At 39.6% G+C, this 13,318-nt stretch overlaps 1 protein-coding gene across 1 annotated transcript in view; it reads right to left on the reverse strand.

Moving 5' to 3' along the window:
• Positions 1–13,318, reverse strand: part of pdgfc (platelet derived growth factor c) — a 115,506-nt gene that overhangs the window by 22,071 nt on the left and 80,117 nt on the right. The window contains exon 3 of the mRNA XM_017693389.2: positions 7,716–7,896. Within this exon, the coding sequence (XP_017548878.1) occupies positions 7,716–7,896 (181 nt within the window). The remainder of the gene's footprint in view (positions 1–7,715; positions 7,897–13,318) is intronic.

The raw sequence follows: 13,318 nt of genomic DNA on the forward strand, positions 1-13,318 counted from the left end.
TGCTAGAGTGACAGAAAGCTGAAATCAAGCCTTTTCTGTGGTGCTTGGAGCTAAGCTCGCGACAGCTTAGTTAGCAGGCCAAACACGCCACACCACACAGCACAGGCTCAGTTCCAGCTAAGTAAAACTAAAATGACACCTGTTTAGAGGATATCTGAGGGCGCATAGTTGAGGTACTGGTGTGAAAGTGATAGTGTTCTGTGGTGAGTGTAGCTCTTAGATTAGTTTTCCTGGCTCTTTGTATAAGCACCATCTATTGGTGAGCTCCCGCATCCCTGTGGGTAAAAAAAAAAAAATACAGCACAGACCAGCATGCATGATCTAAACTGGTCTGTGCTGGTTTAGCTGGTCATCCCAGCATTGTCCTGGGCCAAAAACACAACATTGTGCTGTTGCTGGATTGTATCTCTAAAACTTCACAGGAGAAGGAATAAACCTACTTTGCTTTTAACATAGAGTTTTATCCAAGTCATTTTGGGCCATTTTCTTTGGTCAATTCATCATGAAATTTACACACAATGGAAAGGGCAACAAGCACTTTCAAATTATGTTAAAAACTAAAAAAATGACAGAAATGGAGATATAAGGATTTGTTCCAACAGCAGTGATATGCAGGTTTTGAACAGCAATGCTGGTCTTTCCTGTTTTTTTCTAGCAGGGATCACCAATCAATGACCCCTCTAATATATAAATGGGTGAAAAGTGTTTATTCAGAGGTTCAGATGTGAAGTATAAGTTGCTTCACAATTATGAAATATTGCCATCATTTTTAAACACCACAGTATACCTTATTACACTTATACTGCCCAAACTTATTACACACACACACACACACACACACACACACACACACACACACACACACACATTTACTATGGCTGAAATGATAAATTCAGTCAATAAGTTAAATGAACTGTTGCCAATTACTGAAAATAAAAATGTTGATGTGAATTTATTGTCAGTGCATTATTTATTTTTTTAATCCTATAATGTTGATCAGCAGCTGAGAACAGCCCTTTTATAAAAACTGAGCAGGCAGGAAGATACATAACATATAGCAAACAGGGGGAGGTCACCACCAGGTTTCAACTCATGGCAACACCCAAACACATAATACCTGCTTTATCTAATCACTTCTGTACATTAAATCAGCTGACAGAACTGCACAAATCCCAGAGAAGGCTGAGGTGGAAAAGTCCAGGACTTTACTGACTTTACTGACAAATGGACTTTATGGACAAACAGCACATGCTTCTTATGTTTTACTGAAACGTGCATTGACACTAATGCAAATGTAAACATCAATATTTGCCCACAGTCCTCCTGAATGTAAAACAGCTTGAAGAGGGAATAAAGCAAATGGAATCTTCAGCGCTGTGAGTCAGGTTTAAATAGGCAGGACGCTGGAATTGTAGGTTAGAGCTGTCTGTCCACCTCCTCACTCTATAAATAGAGCTCCATCACTCAACCACACCTTCTGAGATGGCAGCTCTGTGTCCACAAATGGGCCGAAACACACCTCCTGCCCCTCCAGCCCCTCCAACCATAACACACAGAAAAATCCATCACTTTATATACACAAAAATGAAATGGATACTTTTAACTGGATGCATCTCCAGTGTCTCTCCAGTTTTTCTTTCCAAAACCCATAGAATCCAATTCAGGTCTCATACACATTTTCTAAGCTGCTTATCCCTCTAGGTCGCAGGGGAAGCTGGAGCTTAAGGCAATATACACCCTGGACAGGTCGCCAGTCCATCACAGGGCAAACAAACAGACAAAACATTCATACACACTATCACACCTAGGGGCAGTTTAGCATGTCCAATTAGCCTGACTGCATGAGGAAACCCACGCGGGCACAGGGAGAACATACAAACTCCACACAGAAAGGACTCTGGTCACCCAGCTGGGAATCAAGCCCTGGCCCTTCTTGCTGTGTGGCGACAGCACTACCCACTGTGCCACTGTACCACCCCTAATTTAGGCAGCAGCTGGACCAGAAATTCAAGTCCAAGCATCACAAAAAAAAACACCCCACACGAAAGAACTACTTAGGAACCAAGACTCATGATGAGGAATTACTGAGAAGAGCAGACTGAAAAGGAAAACCTTTTATAGAGAATGAGGAAGAACCACTGACATGAAAAGCTCGTTTAGAGTATGAGGAAGAACAACCGAGAAGAACCACGACTGAGAAGGAGAACCTTCCTAAAAGCATGACGAAAAAAAAAAACAAACACTGAGAGGTACCAAGACGCAAAAGGAAACCCTTCCTAAGAACATAATGAAAACAACTGAGAACCTAGACTGAAAAGAAAAACCTTCTGTAGAGCATAAGGAAGAACTTCTGAGAGGAACCTTGGCTCAAAAGGAGAACCTTCTGTAGAGCATGAGGAACAACCACTGAGAGGACCCTAGACTCAAAAAGAGAACTTTCCTTAAAGCATGACAAAGAACCACTGAGAGGTACCAAGACACAAAAAAACCCTTCCTAAGAACATAATGAAGAACCACTGAGAAGACCCTAGACTGATAAGAAAAGCTTTCTATAGAGCATGAGAAAGAACCACTGAGAGGAGCCAAGACTCAAAAGGAGAACCCCTGTAAGAGCATTAGCAAGAACTATGGAGAGGGACTAAGGAAAAAGAAAATACCTAAGAACATGAGAAAGAACCACAGAGAGGAACAAGGACTGAAACTAGGATCTTCTTCGAGGCAGGAATGGATCATTAGATCAGCAAATGGAACATTAAACAGGTGAATTCAGATCATGTAAGATAAACCATTGGCTAACAAGAGAAGTCACAAGATTTTCAGGAGAAAAGAATTCAAGAAAGGAAGACCTGTGTTTTATTTTTTATACTATTCAAAAGTAACTATGTAATTGCATAATTAACTTACTTACATAATTATTTCTGTAACATCAGCTTTGAGTCTGAACATCTGACTTTTTTAGTAAAAAAAATTGAAAAACATGGCAGGATCTTTCAACACAAAACCAGACTGTACTCACTACAATAGAATTATCAAATTCAAATCACAAAAATCTCCTCTTCTACTTAAAACACAAAAGTGGTCTGGATTGAAAGTGTAAAATCAGCACTTTCCACACAATTCCTCCTCTTGTTTCAGTGATATATGAGTGAGAAACTGTTCATTGTGAGTTACAGTACTCTTTTGTTATCGCCAGAGGAGAAAAAGCTGAATGAACAATGTGTGAAAAACCCTTATTGTTCACTCATATGTTGGTGAAACCATACACCTGCTACACTCTTGGATGTAAATTTCCCTCATTTGGCCAAAATTAACATGCTTCAGCCCACATCACAGACGGAATACCTATCAGCACATTAAAAAAAAAGTGTCATTGACAAGAAGAGATAAAGAATTGCTTTGTTCACTGTGAAAGGAAAGTGGCTTTCGCCAGCGTTGAAAAACGTCGGGACACGCTCAAGCGCTTCTGTAAACAAGCAGGAGAGAGAGGGGGCTCGTAAAACCCTGACAGGCATCGCACATCAAAGCCAAGCATGTCTATTAAATCATTTCAGAGGAATAATCCTCCTCAAATGTGCCATGCGAAACCTGTCAAGATGGAAATTAAAGGAAGGAAATAGCGCTTGCGGCCCGGAGGCTCTGACGCATGCGGGGATGCTCTCTCATCACGGCAGCCTCCAAATTTCCCACCTATTACTGCAGGTGTGATCTGGGGTCGGCCAGTCACTTTGGGGGAGCAGCAGTGATTTCTGACTGGGCTGCTCTGCAATTAGCCAGGGAGTTGGCCGCAATTAGCCAGGCAGTGGACGAGTCTTTGTAGATTTGTTTTTCTTCAAGGAGAAAAACTGGACCGCTTTCTTTTTACTTTCAAAGCATACTACTGCTTTGCCTTTTATAATTGCTCCATCCTCTCTACTACAGCCCTTATATCCCATATCAGTAGCCATGTTTACATGCAGCCTGATAATCCATTAATATTCTGACTAATAGCTCAATTGGATCCATGTAAACACCTAAATCAGAATAGAGTAGTCAGATTGATGCCAATTGGGATACATTTCCTACCCAACTGAACAGGGGGGAGTAATCCTATAAATAATCCATTAATTAGAAGAATAATAACCATGTAAAAACCTGTATCTGATTACATTCCCTCTCATAATGTTTTAGTATGGGTTTAAGTATGATGACATAAGCCATTGCAGGGAGTGTGATGCTCAGGATATTGTCTTGCAGGGAAACCCTGGGTCCAGGCATTTATGTGAACATCAGGTGCCCACTACCTAAACATTGCTATGGACCAAATGTGCCCTGACAGTATTCCCCAATGGCAGTGGCCTTTTTCAGCAGGATGCCTGGCCTACAAATTCCCCAGATCTTAATCTGATTGAACATCTGTGAGATATGCCAGAATAAGACTAGTTTGCAGCAGCTTCACCTCACAACTTACAGAATTTTAAGGATCTGCTGATAACATCTTGGTGGCAGAGACTACAGGGCACCTCCAGAGGTCTTGAAGAGTCCGTGCCTCGGTGGGTCAGAGCTGTGTTTTTATTTCGGTACATGGAGGACCTACAGCATACTAGTCAGGTGGTCATAATGTTTTGGCTTGTAGATGTATATCCTACATCATTCAATGTCATCTTAACAAGTTTTAATTGGAGAAATCTGACTAAGAAGAGCTTGTGAACTGACTGGTACTGTATATTCAGTGTTCAAGCCCCAAGCATGAAAAATGGATGTGGTTGTTTTGAGGCAAAAAAGGCCAGAAGCTTAATTTATAGAAAATAATCCCATTTAAATCATAAAATTTGTAAAAAAAAAAAATGCATTTATATATATTCCCCAAATCCTTCAGCCCTATCACTGACATGACTGGACATCTGCTGATCTGCAACTGTAAGGAATATAATATAAATTATGTTAAATTCTGTAGATAAAATGGGATTTTGTATTAAAATGTGCTAAAGTATATTCTCTGTAGAGGATGTGTTAACTTATTTATACTTAAAAAAAATTACATGTCACTGGATCAGGGGCGCCCAAACTCATGCATTCAACTGAATGATGATTTCAGCATGCAGTTAACACCAAGTCAATTGGGTCCGACACTTGTTATCTACATTAGTCTCGAATTTCATTCACTTAGCAAACTTTGAACACCAAACACATTCTCACTGATAAATTATGTTCTGGGTAAGGGAAAAAATGTGGAAATTTGACTAAATATTTATTTAAAAGAGCAAATCATTTATGGTCCAAAGGTGAAAACACACAAAGCATTAGTGTTAGTGTAATTTCCCCTCACAAAAGGCTCTCTTATCTAGTACCATTACAAATAATTTGTGGAAACCCATTCTGGCCCTCCTTTGACTCAAAACATAGGAAAGCAAAGGAGACACCACTGCTGACCTTCTTTTCCTGCATGCCAGAGCTTCTTCAGTTTCACAGATGAACACATTTAGCATAGAGTCATTAGGACTTTATGGGGGAGAAATGTGTTTACTCAGACAACTGGCAAAGGCAACAGTTGAGTGACAGGTTCAAACACTCGGCCTGGAAAGATCTCACCGCTTTGTTAGAGAAACTAATGGGGTGTGGAGAGGTTGGGATGTGAGTGTATACTTGTTTTCATGCATTCACAGGACACAAATAGAATACCAGAGGAAAAATCGGACTAAACTAGAGGACCTGACTTTCTGAAGTGCTTTTTCTAGAAATACTAAAGTGAACTATTTCAGGTTAAAGTGAGAGTCAGGTTTATGAGTAAATCTTTCTTACTACATATACATGCCTGTAAAAAAGTCAGGAGATTAGATATAAAATTGCTCAGTGTCTCCGACACTGGAGTTTAAATAGTGAATACAAGCTACAGAGAAAATAAGGCTCCTACCAACCACATGGAAGAAAACTGTCCCCATCAGATAAACAACACTTAAAGTTTTCATCTTTGAGTGAGAGGAGAAAATTAAGCTGCTTCAGATCTGAAAACATCCACAGGTGTTTCTTTCCATCCTTCCACTTTGAGAAGATGACTTAGCACTACGGAAAAGGATATGTATCTGTCAAGAAGCCTCACTGAGAAAAGAAGACAGACACATCAAACAAAGAAGCTGAACACTGTACTGACCACCTCCAGTCCAGACCTCAACATCACTGAATGCGTTTGGATTGCTTCAGAAAATGATCAACCAACTTCTAAGACTGAACTTTGGATGTTGGGAAAATATGTATATGTAAATGAAAGGCATATACGGGGCATTTGTATGACCTTATGTCCTGACATTGTAAAAAAAAAAAAAACAATCCGTGTGTGTGGTCTGGAAAGGAAGGATGTGGGGGAAAAGAAGAGGAGACAGAGAGAAATTATGATTAAGTACAAGGTGGGCGGAAAGACAGAAACAGGGAAAAAGTACACAGTCAGATAAAGAGTGCAGAGTGACAGATGGTGATGTCGTTTTTTTTTTCCCAGGTTTAGCTTTCCTGTGCTCTAATCCTCCTACATTCAGTGTAGAAAAACAAAAGGAGGAAGTGAGCTGTGCCAGGCTGACTGAAAAGACAGAGCTACACTTGGATGAAACCTCAAACAGGCCATAAATAGCGGCACCTTTAAGGACTGGCTTGTAGCATCCTATTCAGAGAGAGAGAGAGAGAGAGAGGGAGAGTGAGAGAGAGAGATAGAGAGAGAGAGAGACAAACATGTGCATCCAGGGAAGAGATCTCAGTCACGATCTCTACTCACACTGCACGCAATGTGAAAAATGGTCTTGCACTGGAATGCTTTCTCTACAGTCCCTGTTGTATAAGTGATAATTGCACATACAGTACTGTGCAGAAAAATGAAGCGTTATTGAAGCTGGATTAGTTCACCAAGAAGAGGTTGTGTGAAGTAATTTCTTGTGTTTTGATTGGTTTATTGGTTAGAAATAAAGTATGTGTGTAATTTCCCACAAATAGCCTAGATTGAAATGCCATTACCTGTCAGCGTTACAACACAGAATGCTCAATAACAATAACAACACAGCACATGGCATTGTCTTTTATCTCTTCAGTTTTTTTTATTATTTCATTACTGTGGAGTGGATTTGAGCTGAGGTTCCAGGTTCCAGATTCCAGCCAATCACAGAAGGCCATTCACTACTGTCAGACACTGCACTCCACAATTTTTATTAGTTGGTTAGTGTAGTGGTTAACACCTCTGCCTTCTATGCTATAGACTGGGGTTCAATCCCCCACCTGGGTCAGCACCCTACACTATACCAATAAGAGTCCTTGGGCAAGACTCCTAACGCTGCCTTCGCCTACTTGCGTAAAAATGATCAAATTGTAAGTCGCTCTGGATAAGAGCGTCAGCCAAATGCCATAAATGTAAATTATTGTTAGACTGTAAAAGCAACAAAAACTGCAGATTCATACTGGATTGAAATCACTCTACAATTATTATTTTCAGACTATAAGACACACACTGCAGATTCATACTGGAATAAAATCACAGATCTTGCTGGTAATCACTAAGATTAGAGTGCCTTTACTATATTAAAATTTCACCACATTGTCTGCTACTTTGAACATGCACATACTTTGTAAAGCAGATTAAACCACGTGGAGTGCACAGAATGCAGGTTGTATGCAAGTGGGTATTTCCATCAGAGAGTTCTCAAGATCCACAAATACTTATTGCCCAAAAAAAATAGCCTTAAATAAAACTTTCTGTTTACCTGCTGGAGCAGAGAGTAGTGGATGCAGAAGCCTGGGTCAGAAGGGAAGTATTCATCTGAAACAAAACGGATGCGGACTTGGTTCCCTTTGGACATCTGAGAATCGGGGACGTCCTGAGAGCCACACCAGCGACCCAAAACCATCCCCTCAGAAGGCTCCTCCACTTCCACGTAATCATACCTGCAACAGCAGAGGAGAGAAAATGCTCAAACCAGAATGCTGAAGGAAAAAAATCTGAAGCCAACAGGCTGAACTGTGACACCACCACAAGGAGCTGTGATGGTAAAGGAATGATTGGGTGAAAAATCTAATTTACAAAACAAGACAAAGACAATCAGCTGGTTTTGAAAATGTATTTGTTTAGATGTTTACAAACCAGGTCTCAGCAATAAGACTGCCTGATCGTTTCACTAATAGTCTACCAAAGTTTTTTTCTGAAGAGCAATCAGCATATGATATGCCAATCACTACTGCCATACGCCATACCAATTACTATATATCAACCATTACAAGCTATACGAATTGCTATGTGCCATACCAAACATTACACGATATACCAACTGCTACATGGTATATCAAACACTATGCAATATGTCAACTGTTGCAAATATCAGTGAGTATATGGTAAACCAACCACTATATGAGATACTAACTGCAATGCAATATACCAAGTGTTACATATGATGTACCAACTTCTATATGATCCAAACATTACACAAAATAGCATCTGCTATATATGATATACCAGCCGCTATTTTTACTGTTTCACCTTAAATCTTGCTGCATTTACATTCTACACCTCAGTCAGAATTTAAGGTGGAACGGGAAAATTCAAAGAAGAATCAGGAGGATAAGAAGCTGACTTGAGCCTTGTAAACCAGTCGAACTTTGAGAGACATTTTACAAGAAACTATTTGTTTGTTGTTGTTGTATACTTTGTGGAAAAGTCTCCTGGAGGCAACGGGAGGAAAGTGGCTGTAGCTGAAGCTTAAAGCAGAGAAAAGTAAGTGTGTTTTCATTTATATTTTTAGCCGACACTTAGCCTATCCAGATGCTGCACTTCCAAGTTCCACCTTTTGCGTTCAACATTATGTTATAAATTATAATTTAGAAAATCGATCATATATCAACCACTACACATCAATCGCTACACAATACACCAACTGTTACATAGAATATATCAATCACTATATGAAATACCAACTGTTGCATATGAAATACAAACTTTTACACAATAAACCAGCTGATATTGATACACCAACCTCTATATATCATCCACTGTACAATATTTCCAGCCACTTTATGACATAACACCTGCTGTACGATATATCAACCACTATACACCAACCGCTATACAATATACCAACAGCTATATGATGAACCAACACCTGTACGATATTCCAACTGCTACACAATATACCAACAGTTTTACAAAATACCAAACCATTACATATGACAACCACTATACAAAATATCAACTGCTATCTGCTATACCAACCACTACACAATATACCAACTGTTATATATGTCCCTTCAAATGGGCTGTAAGAGAAGTTCATGATGTTTAGTCACACAGCAAGTTTAATTAACTCCTTTTCCTGAAGAATCAGCACTCCTTTCTGACTGCATGTTTTTGTGTTTGGGGGAGCAGCCCTTTAATTCAGACCACATTAATTTGTGTCGTGGGAAATTTGGTTTAGATTACTAACGGAGAAACACATCAGCATCGCAAGGCTGAAAAATGAGAGCCACCTGCATCACATAGCGAGTCTGTTTTTAATGTCTGTCTGGGGATGCATGTGAGCGGGATTCTGTCCCCTGTTGCCTGCACACCATTTAGTTTCATCCTCTGTCCTGTTTCACTCTGAGTGAGGGATTACACTGAGCGAGCTAGCGGCTGAATGGGAAACAACTGCAGGGCTAATGCTGCGTGTGGCTCTGCTGAGAGGCGCAGCAGCGAGATTATTAACTAAAACATTAAACACGTGCACAGTCAGCAGCTACGGGTGGGTGGGAATCGCGCATGAAGAGAAAGGATGATGCTCAGAGAAATGGAGAGAGATGGAGAGGGATATTAGCATTAAACTGTTGAAATTAAGCCCCAGCATTCCTATTTAGCCATAATTTCTCTGATGGCCTCCTTCAGACAAAACCAATTAAGCTCAACAAGCCTGACCATGACCTCAAGGTAGCTGTTTGTGCTCCTCATTAAGGCTAGTTTCAGCCTCAGCACACCCAGAGGTCCAGTGGACACTTCATATTGAGGGCTTCAGTAACAGCCTGGATTCTCAGCCTCACCACAAAAACCTGGATAAACAAAAGATCAATCATTCTGGCTGTCTGTCTGTCTGTCTGTCTAATTAAATTCAATCAGTTCCTACACTGTCTGTAGCTCTTCCTTCTTTCTTATGTGTTCTTTGTGTATTAGTTTTACCTAAAGTATCTGTCACACTCAGAAAGGATCAGAATAAAGCTAAACTCAACTCAAAAATCATTCAATTTGATGGTAGATTCAATGAAAAGAACAGTTAGAAACATTCAGCTTGGTAAATTGAATCAAACTTTCCATTACTACATTTTAGGCATGTAACAATTTACAAAATGCAGAACCTGATACAATAGTGTTTGGATTTGATGCATTTTTCACTGCAGCTAAAATACAGGGAGTCTGAAAATGAGCCGTATATTACTCTTCTTCTTCTTCTTCTTCTTTCGGCTGCTCCCTTTAGAGGTCGCCACAGTGGATCATCTGCCTCCATCTTGCCCTATCCATTGCCTCTTCTACTTTCACACCAACCATCTCCATGTCCACCTTCACTACATCCATAAACCTTCTCTGAGGTCTACCTCTTCTCCTTCTACCCGGCAGCTCCATCTCCAACATTCTTTGCCCAATATATCCACTATTCCTCCTCAACACATGTCCAAACCATCTCAACCTGGCCTCTCTGGCTTTATCTCCAAACTGCTCCACCTTCACTGTCCCTCTGATCTGCTCATTTCTAATCTTGTCCATCCTTGTCACTCCCAACGAAAATCTCAGCATCTTCATCTCCGCCACTATCAGCTCAGCCTCCTGTCTTTTAGACAGAGCCACAGTCTCCAAACCATACATCATAGCAGGACGCACTACTGTCTTGCCGGGGAGCCGTATATTAATGTTAATGTTAAAAAAAAAAAAAAGTTTTCTTAAATAAACATTTGCAAGATTAAACGGTTCTGTATAGCACAAAAAGAGGTTCTGCTATTAAAATAGTTAAAATAGAAAACCACCTTATAGTGCTATATAGAACCCTTTCCAAAAACTTTGTATATGAAATCATCTACAGCACATTCTCAACATTCTCCATCAGTTTGAAGAAACAAAGAACACTTGAATTGTTCATAGTTCTACATAGAACCATTTTCTTTACTAAGGAACCCTTGAAGAACCATCTTTTTTAAGAGTGTAGATAAATAATACAATTTAAAGCACAATATAGTGAGAGCTCATAAGAAAGACACCTTTGTGTCACATTTGCAGTTATATTGAGTTTGCATCAGCTCTCAGGTAACCAATTCACTTCCTACTAATGAAGTTATTTCTCGATTTCCCTGATAAATTCACAGACATAACTGAATGATCTTCAAATGCTGATAATTGATTAAAAAAATACAGGGTTTTAATTAGAGTTATGGCAAAGCTTTTCGTAGAGCACATACAAACAAATGGGCACTCTAATTGTACCCCTATCCTGTGGCGCTTTTGGCATTTCATGCTGCAGTCCTTTGATGCAGTTTGGGCTGAAAACCCAGCCAAACCATTTTTAAAAGAGGAAGGAAAAACACAGAGTCGCAGAGTGAGCCGGTGTTATTGCTGCCTGCGCGGGTGTGATGCTCCTACAGCACTCAATAAAGCCTGGTTTCAGGCTTTTTCAAGGCCTGCTACTAATCATCTGACTGGATGGGACAGGCATGCTAACCCTGTGTGCTCTTGGTTTTCTGGATGGAGTGTTTACCCCTCAGCCCATGTCCTGGAAAATCAGCACGGTCGTCATGCTACACAAAAACACACGTTTGCTGAAATCTTAAACACACACTCACACTCGTACTCTGACTGCCATTTAAATTGAGACTGTTTTCTATAAATTGAGATCCAGGCCTGTTTTTGACTAAAAACATATATATTTTTTTTGCCTTGAACACAAAATTAACCAGACTACTGGTTAGTTGTGGTTGTGATGTTCACAGCATGCAGGTGTGCAGTTGCTTCTGATTGATCTAAGATTGACTTTATGCAGTTAAACCTTCATGCAACCAATTGCATGGTGTAAGTTGCCTACAACATAATTTCCATGCAACTTGAGTGTTAAATAAAGCAGCACATGCATGCAACACATTCAATCGGCAGTTTTTATGTTATGATGCACCTTATCATTCTCGCTGAAATGTCTGTTAATCTGGCAAATCAATTAGTATGTTGTTCGATGTGTTGCTGCCTGTTTCGTGAAATTTGTTCCATAAAGTCATGGCTGCAACTGAAGTGCAACTTTTAAGCAACTAAAGCGCATGGAAGTTTCATCATCTAAAGCCAGCCTGAATCATCGACAAGCAATTCACAGTCTCTGTTTTATTAGGTTAGTTTGCTCCACTTAAAACGTAATACAATGTTATTAATAATATAGGATATAATTAAAAATGGATCTAAAATAATAATTTTTTAGGCTTAACTCAACCCACAAATGTGCTCTTTTGCAGCTACTGTTGAAGTCAGACAAACTTTACAAAGCACTGGTACTAATCCCATTCAACCTGAAGGAATTTATTGTTTTGCATTGTGCTATATCTGTGTTATGTAGTCTGTATTATGTGTGCCTGTACTGTGACTGTATTTAGAACATTCTTCTGTCTATTCTTATTTATCCCTATATGGTCGTGTTTGTCGCACCTGTTACTTGTTCTGTATGTGCTGGGCCTATTCTTGGCATCAGACCAGCTATATAACTGTGTAAGCCCTATGTCTTAAGGACTAGCTATGTGTGTCTGTGATCGCACACGCAACAATAAACTCTGCAACAGACAACAGACTACATAAAACTGTAAAAGACTCAGTTTATATCACAATACCTACATTTAGAGTCAGTTATTCATTCAGCCTAATGAGAAACTGTAGAACAGACTCAGTTTATGTCACAATACCTACATTTAAAGCCAGTTATTCATTCAACCTAATGAGAAACTGTAGAACAGACTCAGTTTATATCACAACACCTACATTTAGAGCCAGTTATTCATTCAACCTAATGAGAAACTGTAGAACAGACTCAGTTTATGTCACAATACCTACATTTAGAGCCAGTTATTCATTCAACCTAATGAGAAACTGTAGAACAGACTCAGTTTATATCACTACACATACATTTAGAGCCAGTTATTCATTCAACCTAATGAGAAACTGTAGAACTGACTCAGTTTATGTCACAATACCTACATTTAGAGCCAGTTATTCATTCAACCTAATGAGAAACTGTAGAACAGACTCAGTTTATATCACTACACATACATTTAGAGCCAGTTATTCATTCAACCTAATGAGAAACTGTAGAACTGACTCAGTTTATGT

This window comes from Pygocentrus nattereri, chromosome 8 (genome assembly GCF_015220715.1).
Source record: "Pygocentrus nattereri isolate fPygNat1 chromosome 8, fPygNat1.pri, whole genome shotgun sequence".
Classification (NCBI taxonomy): Eukaryota; Metazoa; Chordata; class Actinopteri; order Characiformes; family Serrasalmidae; genus Pygocentrus; species Pygocentrus nattereri.